This window comes from Hordeum vulgare, chromosome 3H (assembly GCF_904849725.1).
Source record: "Hordeum vulgare subsp. vulgare chromosome 3H, MorexV3_pseudomolecules_assembly, whole genome shotgun sequence".
In the NCBI taxonomy this organism is placed as follows: Eukaryota; Viridiplantae; Streptophyta; class Magnoliopsida; order Poales; family Poaceae; genus Hordeum; species Hordeum vulgare.
Window position 1 is genome coordinate 188,293,586 of NC_058520.1, and position 17,765 is coordinate 188,311,350.

Here is a 17,765-nt window from a genome sequence, read left to right on the forward strand (position 1 = left end):
TAGAATATGTAGGAGCCAATATGGACATCCAGGTCCCGCTATTGGTTATTGACCGAAGAGTGTCTGAGGCCATGTCTACGTAGTTCTCGAACCCGCGGGGTCTGCACACTTAAGGTTCAGTGACGTTTCAATATTATTGAGTTATGTATGTTGGTGACCGAAAGTTTTTCGGAGTCCCGGATGAGATCCCGGACATCACAAGGAGCTCCAGAATGGTCCGGTGGTAAAGATTGATATATAACAAAGTTGCATTTGGCTTCCGAAAAGATTTCTGGCATTACTGGTAAAGTTACAAGAGTGATGAATGGGTTCCGGGGTTTTACCGGGAGGGGCCACCCACCTTGGAGAGGACCTAATAGTCCTAGAGGTGGCGCACCAGCCCCTAGTGGGCTCGTGACGCCAGCACAATAAACCTATTTCGGCCAAAGGTGCAAAAAGAAAAGGAAAAGAAAAAAAAGGAAGGAGGTGGCCAAGTAGGAAGGGAGTCCTCCACCAAGCCGAATTGGAGGAGGACTCTCCTCCCTTGGCTCGGCCGAAACCTCCTCCTTGGAGTAGGAGGCAAGGCAGCCCTCCCTCCTATTCCTCCTATATATAGTGGAGGTTTTGAGGGAAAACTTCACCAGAAAAAGCCACGTGCTGCCCTCTCTTCCATAGATCGCCTCCCTCGTATAGATTAGTCCGACATTGCTTGGCGAAGCCCTACTAGATTAGTTCACCACCACCACCACGCCGTCGTGCTGCCGAAGAACTCATCTACTTCTCCGCCCGTCGTGCTGGATCAAGAAGGCGGAGATCGTCATCGAGTTGTACGTTTGTTGAACGCGGAGGTGCCGTCCGTTCGGCGCTAGATCGAGACGGAGTTCGTGGGACACTTGCGATTCGGATCGCGAAGACGTTCGACTACATCAACCGCGTTTCTTAACGCTTCCCGCTTAGCGATCCACAAGGGTATGTGGATCCGATCTCCCCTCTCGTAGATGATCATCACCATGGATAGGTCTTGCGTGTGCGTAGGATTTTTTTTTTGTTTCCCATGCAATATTCCCAACACAATCCTTGTTATTCAATCGGCCCATCGAGAGGTTGTGTGATCAACTGTGGCAAAAGCCTTGCTCCATCTGGAGCTAGCGATGGCGACACCCGTGGGCGCCGCTAATCTTCTTGGAGACATCGTTGTCATGTTGTTTTACCCTTTTTGCCAGTTTCCCGGGGGAAATCCCTAGTCTAGGTTTTCCTGGTACGGATGATGACGGCGCAACCAGTGTCGCAACCTTTCTTGAAGGCATCATCTCGGGGTTTGCATGGTTGTTGCACGTGTGTTGCTCGCTGCGGAGATGTTGGTGGTGGTGGTGCGGCCGCTTAGGGTCGATGGTGGCTCTTTGGTGGTGTTCTTTGGGGTTCGGCGGCGGTACCTTTGGTGTCGCAGAACAGCCACTTGTTTCCCCCTTGTGAAGTAGTCTCGTCTTTGTTGTTGTGCATACTAAAGACTCTTCCATGGTTGCCCATGTGTTGCGGCCATCTTCATGCTCTTGGCGATGTCTCGATTCATCTTTGCTCATTGATGGCACAAGTTGCCTTCCCAACTTGCTAATCGTCCCGTGTTTTTTGTGGTGGAGCTCCGAGTCAAGGTTCGTGTTCATGGCACTCGTTGATTGTCGATGCTTCTAAGTTGTGTCGTGGGGCTCGGTACGGACGCAAGTGCGGTGCGTTAGGTTCCTTACAAAGTTCTAGTATTATGATCCCTTGACAACACCTTACATCTACTTGTTTTTCATGGCGTTGGCGACGTGTGTGCTAGCTAGGCGTGTCTTGTTTTGGACGTCCTTTTTTCTCTTTTTTTAGCCTTGCTATTTGGACTGTTTTTATCTGGTTTTCCTTATAAACAAACGAGCTTGTTTAGGTTTTTGATCCGGTTTTGTTCGTAAGCTGGATCAGCCAAGCCTAAGAGGTGGCTTTTGAGCAATATATTCAGGAGTTCTCTGCCCCGTCGATTAAAGAAAAGAGAAGTTAGTGAACCGGTGTTTGGTACCCTGTCGTTCACAAGGAAGGAAAGCCCATCGTCTCCATCTCGTCAACTCGCCATTGCTGATTACTACTCACCAATCATCAGCAGCTTGTTAAACTCCTGCTCACCAAATTTTGGAGCAGCGTCCGCGGACACCGACGCCGTGTTCGCAGAAATGGGCAGGAAAGCCATCCGATACGCCGTGGTCAGTGCTACTATCCTCCCCTCTCCTCTTCACTCGCACGGTCGCACCTGTCGGAAAGTGACGTTGGCCCGGCCGTCGTGGTCTTGTCGCAGGTGGACGCCTTCGCGACCGAGCCGTTCAAGGGCAACCCCGCCGCGGTGTGCCTCCTCGAGGACGACAACGCCGCGGACGAGCGGTGGATGCAGTCCGTCGCCACCGAGTTCAACCTCTCGGAGACCGCCTTCCTCGTGCGCGACTTCTCCCGGCCCGCCAGCGCCGCCCCGCTCTTCCACCTCCGATGGTTCACTCCCGTCACCGAGGTAGCATATAGCCCTCCGGCCATCTCCTCCCAGAATCTCGGATCCCCATTTTACTACCAGCATCGACCGATCTGAAGAACCAGTCCACCACTGGCCTGCATTGACTCCGAGCACGCGTCGTCGCTTTCAGGTCGACCTGTGTGGGCACGCGACGTTGGCCTCCGCCCACTTCCTCTTCACGGTCGTTCTGCCGGAGCATGGCATAATCGAGTTCATGACCAAGTCCGGTATCTTGACTGCAGAGAAAGTTCCTCCACCAGGGGACGCAGGCGCCCACGGGAAGCTGTTTATTGAACTGAATTTCCCCATGATTGATTTTCTGGGCTGCAACGAGACGCCGTCGATTCCGGAGACCCTAAACGGCGCATCAGTGGTCAGTGTTCACAAATCGGCGGCCGACGGTGATCTCATTGTAATGTCTCTCCCTGTTTTTACCTGCATCATTACATTCGAAAATAAACCTCCCCATTTTAAGATGGAGCATGTTGGTGCTGCTATGGTCATTCTCCTAAGCTAGATAGCTATTCTCTTAGTTTCTCCTACTATGTCAATTTTCCTTCCGAAAAATCAATTGCCTAATAAACAGCTTCCATGGCTTTCAGGTGGAACTTTCTTCAGCAAAAGAGGTTGCCGACATAATTCCTAACATCGATGAAATAAAAAAATTGTCCTGTGGCGGTATCATGGTTACAGGACCGGCACCTGCTGGATCTGGTTATGACTTCTTCACACGTTTATTCTGCCCAAAATTTGGGATGGATGAGGTGATGTCCTTTCTTAGTCCAAAGTTATATAATTTCTGAACTTACCAAGACATCGAGCATTTGAGTAGATACCAAGGCATTTGAGTAGAAAAAGGAGGGAAAAGGTGTGACAGCTCCTGGGTGCCCTTTGAACCTCATGAACAGTAAATTCTAATAAAAAAAATTCCAGAACTTTGGGAATCAAAGATGATCAAACTTTTGATGTTCTTTAAAATTTCAGCCAAAAATAACATTGAGGAGCCCTCACAAACAAAAACGAAATCACTGCTAAAAAATACACATAAACTTTGAGCACTGATTTTGTTTTTTTAGATGAGGTCTCCTCAAATGTTATTTGTGTCTGAAATTTTGCAAGAACATTGAATGTTTGATCATCTTTGATTCCCCAAAGTTTCAGATTTTTTTTCATATTTTCTTTAAATTAACTGTTCATAGAGGGTGTAGGGGCATCCGGGTGTTGAAAGTCCTATCTCTTTAGTTTTTTTATAAAAAAAGTATATTAATATTGAGAAAATATCAATTACACCTAGCATCTACACCAACAAGATGTTTGAAGACATCAAGGATGCATACAGCCAAAAAAGAAAATAAAAAGGAGAAAAAAGACCTCGCCATGTGCACCTGTAATCATCTGGGCGTTTGCCCTCTTGCACAATTAGGCGTTTGCCCCCGCGTGAAATTCAAAAAAAAAGACCTCGCCACGGTGATCAATCACTCGTAGCAGCAACACGCTCTAACCACCACCAAAAACAACATTCGAACTAAAAAAAAGTTTCTTCAAAAGCAACGCCTTCAAGAAGAAAACAATGCACAAGCGTTGTCGTCACCCGATCGAAGATCTTGGGTTTTCACCTCAAGAAAGTCTGAGTTTCAAAACAATGCTTTCAGCGAAACTATTGCCACGTATAATCAATAAAGGACAAACCTTAGATTTTCATCATAAAAATCTCGACTCAATACTCAAAGAGCACCACCAAAGCTATGCGGATTGGAAAAGAAAAATCTCACAGCCAAACCCACACGGCAGTCCGTGAAGCAATGTCTTCATCGCGTCCAGAATCCCACCTCCGTCGTTACCATCTGGTCTTTCAATCTTAGCGGAGGTTCGACATGTCCCATGTTGTCGATTGATAGCAGAGCTTCCCAACACGCCCATTGAAGCCCCGCGAGCTGATGATTATGGATGCGTCCGACCGGATCCCCTCGAAATCGAAGGTCTGGGAGCACTTTGCCAATCCGTGAAGACCGTTGGTGGAGAAATCCAGAACTCGTCAGCACTCAGCAGCCAGATCGGAGGCGACTCTGGCTAGGAGAGGACTCGGGAGGGCGGCGGCGGAATCATCCTTCAATCTATTTTTTCTCTCTTTAGTACTGCAGTAGCTAAGTATAAGAAAATCAGAGCAAGAGTGCCTGTCCCAACACCTAATTGTGCTCACGTCTCACACATGTTACATCTTCCCTTCTGGATTTGAGTAGTCCCGTAGTGTTGTCTACTTTCAACATGCTCTGAAATCTGAACCGTGCTTGTCCTTGACAAATTAGTATCATCATGAGTTACTTCTGTTTAGCTAGAATTGTATCTATATTCACAATATCGATTTACAGGCTAAAGATTGGTAGTGTTATTATCTAAGATAGTTACAAACTTTATCCACTCAGTGGATGCTTGTAATTATTGTTGTGGAATCGATGCTTGCAAGTTACAATTTTAGAGTGCCACAATTCGTACTAGTTAAAACTTAAAACCTGTATAGAAAAATCCTGTTCATTTAAATTAATCTTGGGCGTCCATTGGATACTGATGTTGTCCATCTAATGCAGCCTCATCTTTCATAACTCGTAACCCCTGATCTCTGTATTTTGGCAGGACCCTGTTACTGGCAGTATACACTGTGTATTGGGACCCTATTGGGGTAGAAAGCTTGGGAAGCAAAAACTGAAGGCATTTCAAGTATGTCTTCGACGTTTGAACTGTTTGCAGGCCTATATTTTATTTCACAATAATGCTACAACATGCGCTTGATCAGCGCTAAATCATCGTGTTAATTTTCCTTCATGTGACCATGCATCATCATCAGGCATCTCCAAGGGGTGGAACGCTATACCTGGAACTGGATGACGCAAATCGGAGAGTGAAAATCCAAGGAGAAACTATTACTGTCATGGCCGGGACACTCCTGGTGTAATATGCATGCTGCTTTGTGCTGGTTTAAAAACTTCCAGTGGTTATTTGAAGGCTACTCCGGCAGTGTATGATCTGAGCAAGGCCACTAATATTTTCCAGTAACCTCTTCCCACGTAGTTCTATCCTAGCATTCCGCTAAACCTCACAGAATTGTTGCTTAAAATATACATCGACACAATTGCTGTAGTGGCAGATAGTTATTATGAGATCGAATCTCTTGTAGTAGTACATAGGACTTGTTGCTGAAAGTGCAAATTCAGGGAGGATTTGGTTGCCTTCTGCCGAGGTGTTCTCATTGGGGGTTGTTTTGCGATATAGAAGTGTGAGGGTTTGTGGTTGTTACAGGTTGTGTATGTTTGTCAGATCGATCGTGAATTCGTGATCGTGTTGTCAGGGAGTTTCATGGTTTGTGAGTACTCCATATGTGTTGTGTTTGTATCCGTTTTCGTCTGATTTTTCATTAACTAACAGAACAATTTTCTTTTGTTTGAGTGCTCCGTATGTGCTATGTTTGTATCGGTTCCACCCGGCTTTCTATTAATTAACCGAACATTTTTCTTCTATTTAATTAATCGATGAGGCAAATTCCTGTTTTGGAAAAAGAAGTGCAAATTCAAGGAGATGCTGTTACTTTGATGGATGGGCACGCTCCTAGCCTAGCTAGCAAGCCATTGCCATCCATCTATACTTGTATGCTTGGAATCAAATTATTGAAGACAACCCACCATCTAATCATGTATGGAGTATGATCTTTGATACAGTACTATTTGCAAGAATAAATAAATGAATAGGATAAGAGTTCGGAAGGAAGGACCGAGAGTTGCCATTAATTGATGGTCATCGAGGAGGAGCCCAAGTGGAATCCTACTTGGAGTAGGATTGGAGGTGGACTCCTCCACCTCCTCTCCACTTCGGCCGAACCCTTTAGGGTCGAGGCTGCCTCCTCTCCTCCCTTCCTCCTATATATACTAGAGGATTTTGAGGACAACCCCAACCCAAAAATAAGCCACGAGCTGCCCTCTTTCTCTCTTGATTGTTTTCACCTCTATATTAGTTTAGCGGAGCTTGGTGAAGCCCTGCTGAATTGGTTCAGCACCACCACCACCACCACGATGTCGTGCTGGAGAACTCATGTACCTCTCCGCCTCTTTTGCTGGATCAAGAAGGCGGTGATCGTCATCGAGCTATAGGTGTGCTGAACGCGGATGTGTCGTCCGTTCGACACTAGATTAGGATGGATCATGATGGGATCGCGAGACGGATCGTGATGAGATCACGGGACGGATCGTGATGAGATCACGGGACGGGCTGCGATTTCGCGAAGATGTTCCACTACGTTAACCGCGTTATATACGCTTCCGCTTAGCGATCTACAAGGGTATGTAGATGCACCCCCCCCTCTCGTAGATGGTCATCACCATGGATAGATCTTGTGTGCGCGTAGGAATTTTTTTGTTTCCCATGTGACGTTCTCTAAGAGTGGCATCATGAGCCAGGTCTATGCGTAGATGACATCTCGAGTAGAACAGAAAGTAGTTTGTGGGCGTTGATATTCAGATTGCTGCCCCCCTTAGTTTTTCTTGATTCGGCGGTATTGTTGGATGAAGCGGCCTGGACCAACATTACTCGTACGCTTACGAGAGACTGGTTTCATCGACTAACATGCAACTTGTTGCATTAAGATGACTGGCGGGTGTGTGTTTCTCCAACTTTAGTTGAATCGGATTTGACCGAGGTGGTCCTTGGAGAAGGTCAAATAGCAACTTGCATATCACCGTTGTGGTTTTGCATAAGTAAGATGCGATCATACTAGATACCCATAGCAACCACGTAAAACATGCAACAACAAATTAGAGGACGTCTAACTTGTTTTTGCAGGGTATGTTGTGATGTGATATGGCCAAAGACATGATATAATATATTTGATGTATGAGATGATCATGTTGTAATAGTTAAATATCGACTTGCATGTCGATGCTACGGCAACCGACAGGAGCCATAGGGTTGTCCTTAATTATTTATGCGCCTAGTGATGCTTTACTTTATCGCTAGTTCAGTAGCTTTAGTAGTATCAACATAGGTGGCGCAACAACCTCTATGGCAGCACAACGATGGAGATCATGGTGTGGTGCCGGTTACGGTGGAGATCATGCCGGTGCTTTGGTGATGGAGATCAAGAAGCACAAGTTCATGGTCATATCATGTCACTTATGATTTGCATGTGATGTTAATCCTTTTATGCACCTTATTTTGCTTAGGACGACTGTAGCATTATAAGGTGATCCCTCCCTAAAATTACAAGATAAAATTGTGTTCTCCCCGAGTGTGCACCATTGCGACAGTTCGTCGTTTCAGACACCACATGTTGATCGGGTGTGATAGACTCTACGTTCACATACAACAGGTGCAAAACAGTTGCACACGCAGAACACTCGGGTTAAACTTGACGAGCCTAGCATGTACAAACATGGCCTCGGAACACAAGAGACCGAAAGGTCAAACATGAGTCATATAGTAGATATGATCAACATAGAGATGTTCACCATTGAAGCTAACACAACTCAAATGATGATCGGACTTGAGTTAGTGAATTAGGATCATGTGTCACTCAAATGACTAGAGGGATGTCAATTTGAGTGGGAGTTACTAAGTAATATGATTAATTAAACTTATTATCATGAACATAGTCAATATGTCTTTGCAAATTATGTTGTAGCTTGCGCTGTAACTCCACTGTTTTTGATATGTTCCTAGAGAAAACTTAGTTGAAATACGATAGTAGCAATTATACGGACTGGGTCCGTAAACTGAGGATTATGCTCATTGCTGCACAGAAGGCTTATGTCCTTAATGCACCGCTCGGTGTGCTTACCCCAAGCATCGTCTGTGGATGTTGCGAACATCTGACATACACGTTTTTGATGACTACATGATAATTCAATGCGTCATACTTCATGGCTTAGAATTGAGGCTCCAAAATCTTTTTGAAATGTCACGGAACATATGAGATGTTCCAAGAGATGAAATTTGCATTGCAGGCTCGTGCCTGCGTTGAGAGGTATGAGACCTCCGACAAGATTCTTTGCTTGCGAAGTAAGGGAGAAAAGCTCAATCGTTGAGCATGTGCTCAAATTGTGTGGGTGCTACAATTGCTTGAATCGAGTGGGAGTTGATCTTCCAGATAAGATAGTGTTTGACATAGTTCTCCAAAGTCACTGCCACCAAGCTACTGGAGCTTCGTGATGAACTATAGCATATCAGGGATGCACAAGATGATCCCCGAGTTATTCGCGATGATTGACACCGTGAAAGTAGAAATCTAGTAGGAGCATCAATTGTTGATGGTTAGTAAAACGACTAGTTTCGAGAAGGGCAAGGGCAAGAAGGGATACTTCACGAATGGCAAATGAGTTGCTGCTCCAGTGGACAAAACCAAGGTTGAACCCAAAACTAAGACTAAGTGCTTCTATCATGAGGGAACAATGAGTGAAGCGGAACTACCCTAGATACTTGGTAGATAAGGAGGTTGGCAAAGTCGACAAAAGTATATTGGATATTCGTTATATTAATGTGTACCTTACTAGTACTCATAGTAGCACCGGGGTATTAGATACCGGTTCAGTTGCTAAGTGTTAGTAACTCGAAATTATAGCTACGGAATAAATGGATACTATCAAGGGTGTGGTGACGATGTGTGTTGGAAGTAATTCCAAGGTTGATATGATCAAACATCACACACTCCCTCTACCATCGGGATTAGTGTTGAACTTAAATAATTTTTATTTGGTGTTTGCGTTGATCATAGACATGATTAGATCGTGTTTGTTGCAATATGGTTATTCATTTAAAGATAATAATGGTTACTCTGTTATTACTTCACTAATATTTTGAGTAGATACCAGTGTATTTCCTTGATGAATTACAAGTCTGAAATATTGAAAAGTTCAAGCAATTTCAGAGTGAAGTTGAAGATCGTCGTGACAAGAGGATAATATGTCTATGATGTGATCATGGAGGCAAATATATATCTGAGTTGCGAGTTTGGTAAACATTTAAGACAATGTGAAAATTGTTTCACAACTCATGCCACCTGGAACACCATAGTGTGATGGTGTGTCCGAACGTCATAGCCGCGCCCTATTGGATATGGTGCATACTATGATGTCTCTTATCGAATTACCACTATTGTTTTGGGTTAGGCATAGAGACAACCGCATTCACTTTAAATAGGACACCACGTCACTCCGCTGAGATCACACCGTACGAACTATGGTTTAGAGAAACCTAAGTTGTCGTTTCTTCAAAGTTTGGGGCTGCAATGCTTATCCTAAAAAGTTTCAGCATGATAAGCTCGAACCCAAAGCGGATAAATGCATCTTCATAGGACACCAAAAATAGTTGCGTATACCTCCTATCTCAGATCCGGAAGCAAAGTGTTTGTTTCTAGAAACGGGTCCTTTCTCGAGAAAAAGTTTCTCTCGAAAGAATTGAGTGGGAGGATGGTTGAAACTTGATGAGGTTATTGAACCGTCACTTCAACCAATGAGTAGCAGGGTGCAGGAAGATATTCCTGTGGTGCCTACACTAGTTGAAGTGGAAAGCTGATGATGGTGATCATGAAGCTTCGGATCAAGTTACTACCAAACCTCGTAGGTCGACAAGGAAACATACTGCTCCAGGATAGTACAGTAATCCTGTCTTGGAGGTCATGTTGCTGGTAAACAATGAACCTACGTGCTATGGAGAAGCGATGGTGGGCCTGGATTCCGACAAATGGCTAGACGCCATGAAATCTGAGATATGATCCATGTATGTAACAAAGTGTAGACTTTGTAAGAACTACTTGATGGTCGTAAGGCTATTAAGTAGAAGTGTATCTTTAAAAGAAAGACGAACGATGATGGTAAATGTCACCATTAAGAAAACTCGACTTGCCGCAAAGATGTTTCCAAAGAGTTGACTATGATGAGACTTTTTCACTTGTAGTGATGCTAAAAAGTCTGTTGGAATTATGTTAGTAGTTGCTGCATTTTTCAATTATGAAATCTTGCAGATGGATGTCAAAACATTGTTTCCTCGACAGTTCCCTTGAGGAAAGGTTGTATGTGATACAACCAGAAGGTTTTGTCGATCCTAAGGATGCTAACAAGTATGTTGAGGCATAGTTTATGCCTAAGTAATTTTGGTGATTGATGACAGTACCGTGCAGGACTAATCGTGTGTGTCAAGATTTCAGGTAACACTCGTCAACGACACAAGACGACTTGTCTCCTCTCTTCTGGAACGGAAGCACGGCGCTCTCTACGATTCTCTTTATTTGAGTCATAGGAAAGCCGTACTATTAAGAGGGGATCCGTAGTGGAAAGGTTTGGGTGGAATCTATCTTTACACACGCACACTTTGCATTCTCCCTTTCCTTATCTTTTGGAGCGGCCCTCGCCTATTCGTCTTGAGCATCTCTGCAAAATGGTCCCCAGCGATAGTACCTGCCCCTCAGCACATGGACACTGATACAGAGACCGCTGCTGGCAGAGGACCTGCCCCTCAGCGTCGCTCGTCTGCCATGCCATCTTGGGCTATCAAACTGCAGGACAAGATGAAGACACTTTTCTGTATGCAGGCCAAGGGACAGTACCAGACACATGTGGCTCAGAAGCAGAGCCGCCAGAGGCATAAGCGTGTTCTCAGGACCTTGGATGTGGACATCTCCAGCGGCTCCGAGGACGACATCACTCCGGAGGCCACTTGGATGCAGGCTCAGGGGTACCAGTGGTCTGGCGATGAGGCAGCAGAGGAGGAGCAGACCGACCAGGAGGGGACAGACGAGTCTGGTGATCCTGAAGATGAGGAGTAGTTACCTGTGGCATTAGGTGTGCCCCTTTTTGGTGTCTTGTGCCAAAGGGGGAGAGAGTCTAGGATTTGCTTTCATTTCGAACTTTGCATTGCTTTGCTTTATCTCGTATGGTTTGCTTTGAACTTGGTTTGATTCGTTTGCTATCTTGTGTGAGACATGATCTTTCTTATGTGAGATTAGATTTATTTCCATCATATGCTGTGATTCATATGTCTTATATCTCTATCTTTTTATTCTCATATTATTATCTGTGCAAATCCGGTATTGTCATCAATCCACCAAAAAGGGGGAGATTGTTGAGGCATAGTTTATGCATAAGTAATTTTGGTGATTGATGACAGTACCGTGCAGGACTAATCGTGTGTGTCAAGATTTCAGGTAACACTCGTCAACGGCACAAGACGACTCGTCTCCTCTCTTCTGGAACGGAAGCACGGCGATCTCTTTGATTCTCTTTATTTGACTCATAGGAAAGCCATACTATTAAGAGGGGATCCGTAGTGGAAAGGTTTGGGTGGAATCTATCTTTACACACGCACACTTTGCATTCTCCCTTTCCTTATCTTTTGGAGCGGCCCTCGCCTATTCGTCTTGAGCATCTCTGCAAAATGGTCCCCAGCGGTAGTACCGCTGGTGCCAGCGGTAGTACCGCTGGACTGCCAGCGGTAGTACCGCTGCAGCCAGCGGTAGTACCGCTGTCTGGCGGTAGTACCGCCCATTGTCAGCGGTAGTACCGCTAGCCAGCGGTAGTACCGCCCCCTGGTCAGCGGTAGTACCGCTCCAGGTGCCTTGTTCCACCTACCTAGCGGTAGTTCGTGGACGGACCCTTTTGCGAAGACTTTCCCGGCGGTAGTAGTGCTTATGCACTACCAAGGGGCCAGCGGTAGTACCGCTGGAAGCCCCAGCGGTAGTACCGCCAGGCAGCGGTAGTACCGCTCCTTCCCAGCGGTAGTACCGCTGGATCTCGGGCAGAGAGTGGGAAAACGGTCTGAATTCCCCCCACTATATAAAGGGTTCTTCTAGCTGAGGAACCCTATCTCTTACCTCTCTAAGCTCCATTGTTGCTCCACAAGCTTAAAAGTGCCCGATCTCTCTCCCTAGCCAATCAAACTTGTTGATTCTTTAGGGATTGGTTGAGAAGGCCTAGATCCACACTTCCACCAAGAGAAAAGTTGATTCCCCCCACCAATCCCTTGCGGATCTTGTTACTCTTGGGTGTTTGAGCATCCTAGACGGTTGAGGTCACCTCGAAGCCATATTCCATTATGGTGAAGCTTCGTGGTCTTGTTGGGAGCCTCCAAGCTTTGTGTGGAGTTGCCCCAACCTTGTTTGTAAAGGTTCGGTCGCCGCCTTCAAGGGCACCTATAGTGGAATCACGGTACCTTGCATCGTGCGAGGGCGTGAGGAGAATACGGTGGCCTTAGTGGCATTTTGGGGAGCATTGTGCCTCCACACCGCTCCAACGGAGACGTACTTCCTGTCAAAGGGAAGGAACTTCGGTAACACATCCTCGTCTCCATCGGTTCCACTTGTGGTTATTTCTATCCTTTACTTTGTATTTGCTTTTGCTTGTGACTTTATCTTAGTCGGCTTAATAGCTCTCGTTGTTAGATTCTATCAGGGTCACCTCTTTGTCATATTATTTGTGAACCCACATAGTGTTTACCTTAACTTGCTAAGATTAATTAAAAAGTGGTCGTTGTCTATTCACCCCCCCTCTAGCCAACCATATCGATCCTTTCAAAGTATGCAAGCTCCAACGATTCTTCTATGGACTGGAGCAAGCATCTCGGAGTTGGAATATACGCTTTGATGAGATGATCAAAGCTTTTGGGTTTATACAAGGTTTATGAGAAACTTGTATTTCCAAGAAAGTGAGTGGGAGCACTATATAATTTCTAATGAGTATATGTGGTTGACGTATTGTTGATCGGAAATAATATAGGATTTCTGGAAAGCATAAAGGGTTGTTTGAAAGGAGTTTTTCAAAGAAAAACTTGAATTAAGCCTACTTGAACATTGAGCATCAAGATCTATGAAGATAGATCAAGATGCTTGATAAAACTTTCGATGGATGCATACCTTGACAAGTTTTTGAAGGAGGTCAAAGTAGATCGGTCAAGGAAGGAGTTCTTGACTGTGTTGTAAAGGTGTGAAATTTGAGTAAGACTCGAAGCCCGACCACGATAGAAGAAAGAGAAAGGACGAAGGTCGTCCCCTATGCCTTAGCCATAGGCTCTATAGTATGCCATGGTGTGTACCGCACCTGATGTGTGTCTTGCCATGAGTCTGTCAAGGGGTACAAAGAGTATGCCATGTTGTGTACCACACCTCATGTGTGCCTTTCCATGAGTCTATCAAGGGGTACAAAGAGTATGCCATGTTGTGTACCGCACCTGATGTGTGCCTTGCCATGAGTCTGTCAAGGGGTACAAAGAGTAATCCAGGAATGGTCACTGGACAACGGTAAAAGTTATCCTTAGTAACTAGTAGACTAAAGAATTTTTCTCGATTATGGGAGTGATAAAAGAGTTCATTGTAAAGGGTTAGGTCGATGCAAGCTTTGACACTAACCCGGATAACTCTCAGTAGTAAACCGGATTCATATAGTAGAGCAGTAGTTGGAATTGTTCCAAGTGAAGCATGGTAGAAGGATCTACATTATGACATAGATATTTGTGAAGTACACACGGATCTGAACGTTTCGGACCCGTTGACTAAAAACCTCTCTCACAAGCAAGACATGATCAAACCCCAGAACTGTATGGGTGTAAGATTCATTACAATCACATAGTGATGTGAACTAGATTATTGACTCTAGTGCAAGTGGGAGACTGTTGGAAATATGTCCTAGAGGCAACAATAAATTTGTTAATATTATATTTCCTTGTTCATGATAATTGTTTATTATCCATGCTAGAATTGTATTGATTGGAAACTCAAATACATGTGTGGATACATAGACACCACAGTGTCCCTAGTGAGCCTCTAAGGACTAGCTCATTGATCAAAGATGGTCAAGGTTTCCTCGCCCTAGACATGAGATGTCGTTTGATAACGGGATCACATCATTAGGAGAATGATGTGATGGACAAGACCCAAACCATGAACGTAGCATATGGTCGTGTCAGTTTATTGCTATTGTTTTCTGCATGCCAATGTATCTGTTCCTATGACCATGAGATCATGCAACTCGTGGACACCGGAGGAATACCTTGTGTGTATCAAACGTCACACGTAACAGGATGACTATAAAGGTGATCTACAGGTGAAAGTGCATGCTATGCCCCTAATCGTCTTTTGGTGTTAATGACAACACATACATAGGAAACTAATCCTATTTGTTGAGTGTATCTCAGGACGACAAGTACTTTAAGTAGATTGAGATTTATGTGCCAAAGGTTGTCTGAAAAGATTGGTGATTTATATTTCGAGAAGGCTTGGGATTAAGAAGAGATGATGAAGAGTAGTCTGTTTAGTTTACTGATATTGAGTATAGGGATCCCGCACTATTAAGAGGGGATCACAGGTTCTGCGATAAACTTGCTCATACTACATCTCTACTATCATACCAAACACCACATTCTATCCACTCTGTCTTCATCTCAATGCTTGTCAAATTGCCTCGGACATCCGGCTCCCTCCGGACGTCCGGCTGGCTGCGGAAATACGCAGCCAGCCACCAGAAGTTTGTGAGGCATATAACTCGGAAATACGGCTCCCTCCGTACATCCGAGGGACGGACGTCCGGCCAAGCTCCGGAAATCCGGAAGTCTTCACCGGTAGAATGTGTGCTCTATATCTCGGAAATCCGGCAACCTTCGGACGTCCGAGCGCCGGACGTCCGATCCCCATCGGAGATCCGGTAGCCACCACCAGTAGAAATTGTGCTGTATAATACGGATTTCCGGGCCACTCCGGACGTCCGTACGCTGATGAATTCAAATATGTTCAGGCGCATCTACAGGCCTCGGACGACCGACCCCTGTCGGACGTCCGGTCGCTGATGAATTCAGAAGAGTTCCAGTCGTGCCTACAGGTCTCGGACGACCGACCCCTGTCGGACGTCCGGCCCCTCATGGACGCCCGGACGTCCGGCATGTGTCGGACGTCCAGACCCTGTGTGACTTATTGCACCTCCAACGGCTGGATTTCACCCCACACTATAAATACTCTTCTCCCACCTCGTGAAAGGGTGTTCAACACAGCTAGAATACACCCAAGAACACCTTTCCTCTCACTCACTCTTGTCTACACCAAATCCTAGATCCCAAGAGCATTTGTGAGCCCCTTTGAGTGTTGTTCCAATCAAAAGATAGATCGTCTCTCTCTCCTCCTTCCCACCAAAGTGATTTGTGATTTGACCAAGTTTTGAGCAATCCCCGTGATCTTGTTACTCTTGGAGGTTCGAGACTCCTAGGCGGTAGGAGTCTTCGGAGAAGAATCAAACCATTGTGATATCCCCCGGAAAGTTTGTGAAGGTTTGGAAGCCACCTCAAGGCTTACCACTAGTGGTTGAGAAACGCCTTCGTGGAGTTATCTCAAAGGGAGAATAGGGCGAGCCTTCGTGGCGTTGGTGTGCCTTCGTGGTAACATCCTCCCCTCTAACGGTGACGTAGCTTCCCTCCAAGGAAGTGAACATCGGGATACATCCTTGTCTCTCTCGGAGTTTCGGTTATTCCTAACCCTAACTCTCTACTTGTGTTAATCCTTATTACATAATTGTATTTGATTATTGTTTACTGCTTGCCTTGCCTCACTCCTAATAGCTTACTCTTTGTCTTAGCAATTATTAGTCTTACACTCATATTCCGCACTTTAGCCTAAAATTGCTAAGTAATTATTAAAATTTGGATTTGTACCTATTCACCCCCCCTCTAGGTCCATCTCGATCCTTTTCAATTGGTATCAGAGCCTCGTGCTCTATTTGTGTGGCTTAACCGCCCTAGAGCGAGATGGACGTGAATCCAGCTACGATAGCTCCAGTGCAGAGGGACGGGACTTCCTCGGAAGTAAAGTCTTTCACCTCTGAGGACCTGGAATGGGCCCTTGCCAAGCAGAAAGAGGAGCATGATGCTTCTCTTGAGACCATGATCCAAATGAGACTAGCATCACTAACCACGGGGACAACCACGTCCCCGAGGGCCTCAGGGCCCCACGTGCACGGTACTCCATTTGGCCAACCTCCTCGAGAGAGGAACCAAACCAGTGTTCCATGGCTTTATGCTAGATCTCAAATTGAGAAACCTAAGTACAATCCTGGAGGAAAACCTCCCTTGCTTGATGACAATTCCGATTTTGCTGTGTGGAGAGTTGGTATGCAGGATCATCTTAGGTACGCCAATGATGAGATGCTGGACATCCTCGAACATGGGTACAATCCTGTTGATCCAAGATGCCTCACGCCCAGAGAAACTTATGACAAGCATCTCAATGACACTGCGATCATGTGCATAAGAAAAGGAATGATAGACAAGCAACGAAGACCTTACATTCACATCACAAGTGCCAAGGAATTGTGGGACAACATCATAAGGACCAAGACAGGTACCTCCACTCTTCGGCTTGCTCAATATGAAATTGCTAAGGGGCAATTACATAATTTCTGTATGGAAAAGGGTGAATCTCCCAAGCAGCTACTAGAACGGCTCATGACTCTCGCCGCAGACATTGAGTCATGTGACTGTGACAAGACGCAAGATGGTTTCAATCTGACCAAGAGATTTCTTGTGGACAAGTTACTTCACGCTCTTGCTCCGTATCACCATCAAATGGTATGGGACATGAGGCAGCATCATGGTTTCAAAGAAATGACTCCAGATGACATCATATCCACCTTCCAATTATTTGAAGAGTCAAAGGCAAATGCAACAAAGCACCTAGCCATGCATGACACTTCAACATCAAAGATCAATCTTGCTTTGAAAGCCAAGAATGAGTGTGATGAAGAAGAAAGTGAAGAAGAAGAGGGTGATGATGACTGCGAAGATGGTGATGATGTTGACTCTGATGAAAGCCCATCTTTTGAGGACATTGCTCTCTTTGTAAAGAAGTTCAGTGCAGGGAAGTTCAAGGGAAGATTCCCAAAGAAGAAGGTAAGGAAATGCTATAACTGTGAGGAAACCAACCACTTCTCCAATGACTGCCCTTATGAGAAGAGAGAAGACAAACCAAGGTTTCCAAAGACCTTTGTAAAGAAGAAGCTGCCAAACCCTATGAACTCCAAGTTCAAGAGGACAGATGGAAGAGCAATGGTTGCACAAGAAGAATCAGATCCAGAAGATATTGGTGGAGTTGACGGAGTAGCTCAAGATACACAGAGCACCTTGATGCTAGTCAACAAAAGTAGTGATGTTGTTCACTACAACTATACGAAGGACTACAAGGGCAACGCTCACAAGTGTTTGATGGCAAAGACTTCCATGGGAGATGGGGAAGACCAAAGCTCCCATG

At 45.3% G+C, this 17,765-nt stretch overlaps 1 protein-coding gene across 1 annotated transcript; it reads left to right on the forward strand.

Annotated features, from left to right (window-relative positions):
* The first annotated feature begins 1,995 nt into the window (after positions 1–1,995).
* On the forward strand, positions 1,996–5,942 carry LOC123443469 (uncharacterized isomerase BH0283-like). The gene is made up of 6 exons (XM_045119841.1): positions 1,996–2,210; positions 2,303–2,509; positions 2,640–2,921; positions 3,112–3,273; positions 5,141–5,224; positions 5,352–5,942. Exons 1-6 carry the CDS (start codon positions 2,181–2,183, stop codon positions 5,457–5,459), a joined length of 873 nt encoding a protein of 290 aa, XP_044975776.1. The 5' UTR covers positions 1,996–2,180; the 3' UTR covers positions 5,460–5,942.
* The last annotated feature ends 11,823 nt before the right edge of the window (positions 5,943–17,765 follow it).

What these genes read in the sequence shown, in the direction of transcription:
- LOC123443469 (XM_045119841.1), top strand. Translation starts at nt 2,181, where the DNA reads ATGGGCAGGAAAGCCATCCGATACGCCGTG. An exon ending in GGTTCACTCCCGTCACCGAG is followed by an intron (nt 2,510 to 2,639) that starts GTAGCATATAGC and finishes CGTCGCTTTCAG; the next exon opens with GTCGACCTGTGTGGGCACGC. An exon ending in CGGCCGACGGTGATCTCATT is followed by an intron (nt 2,922 to 3,111) that starts GTAATGTCTCTC and finishes CATGGCTTTCAG; the next exon opens with GTGGAACTTTCTTCAGCAAA.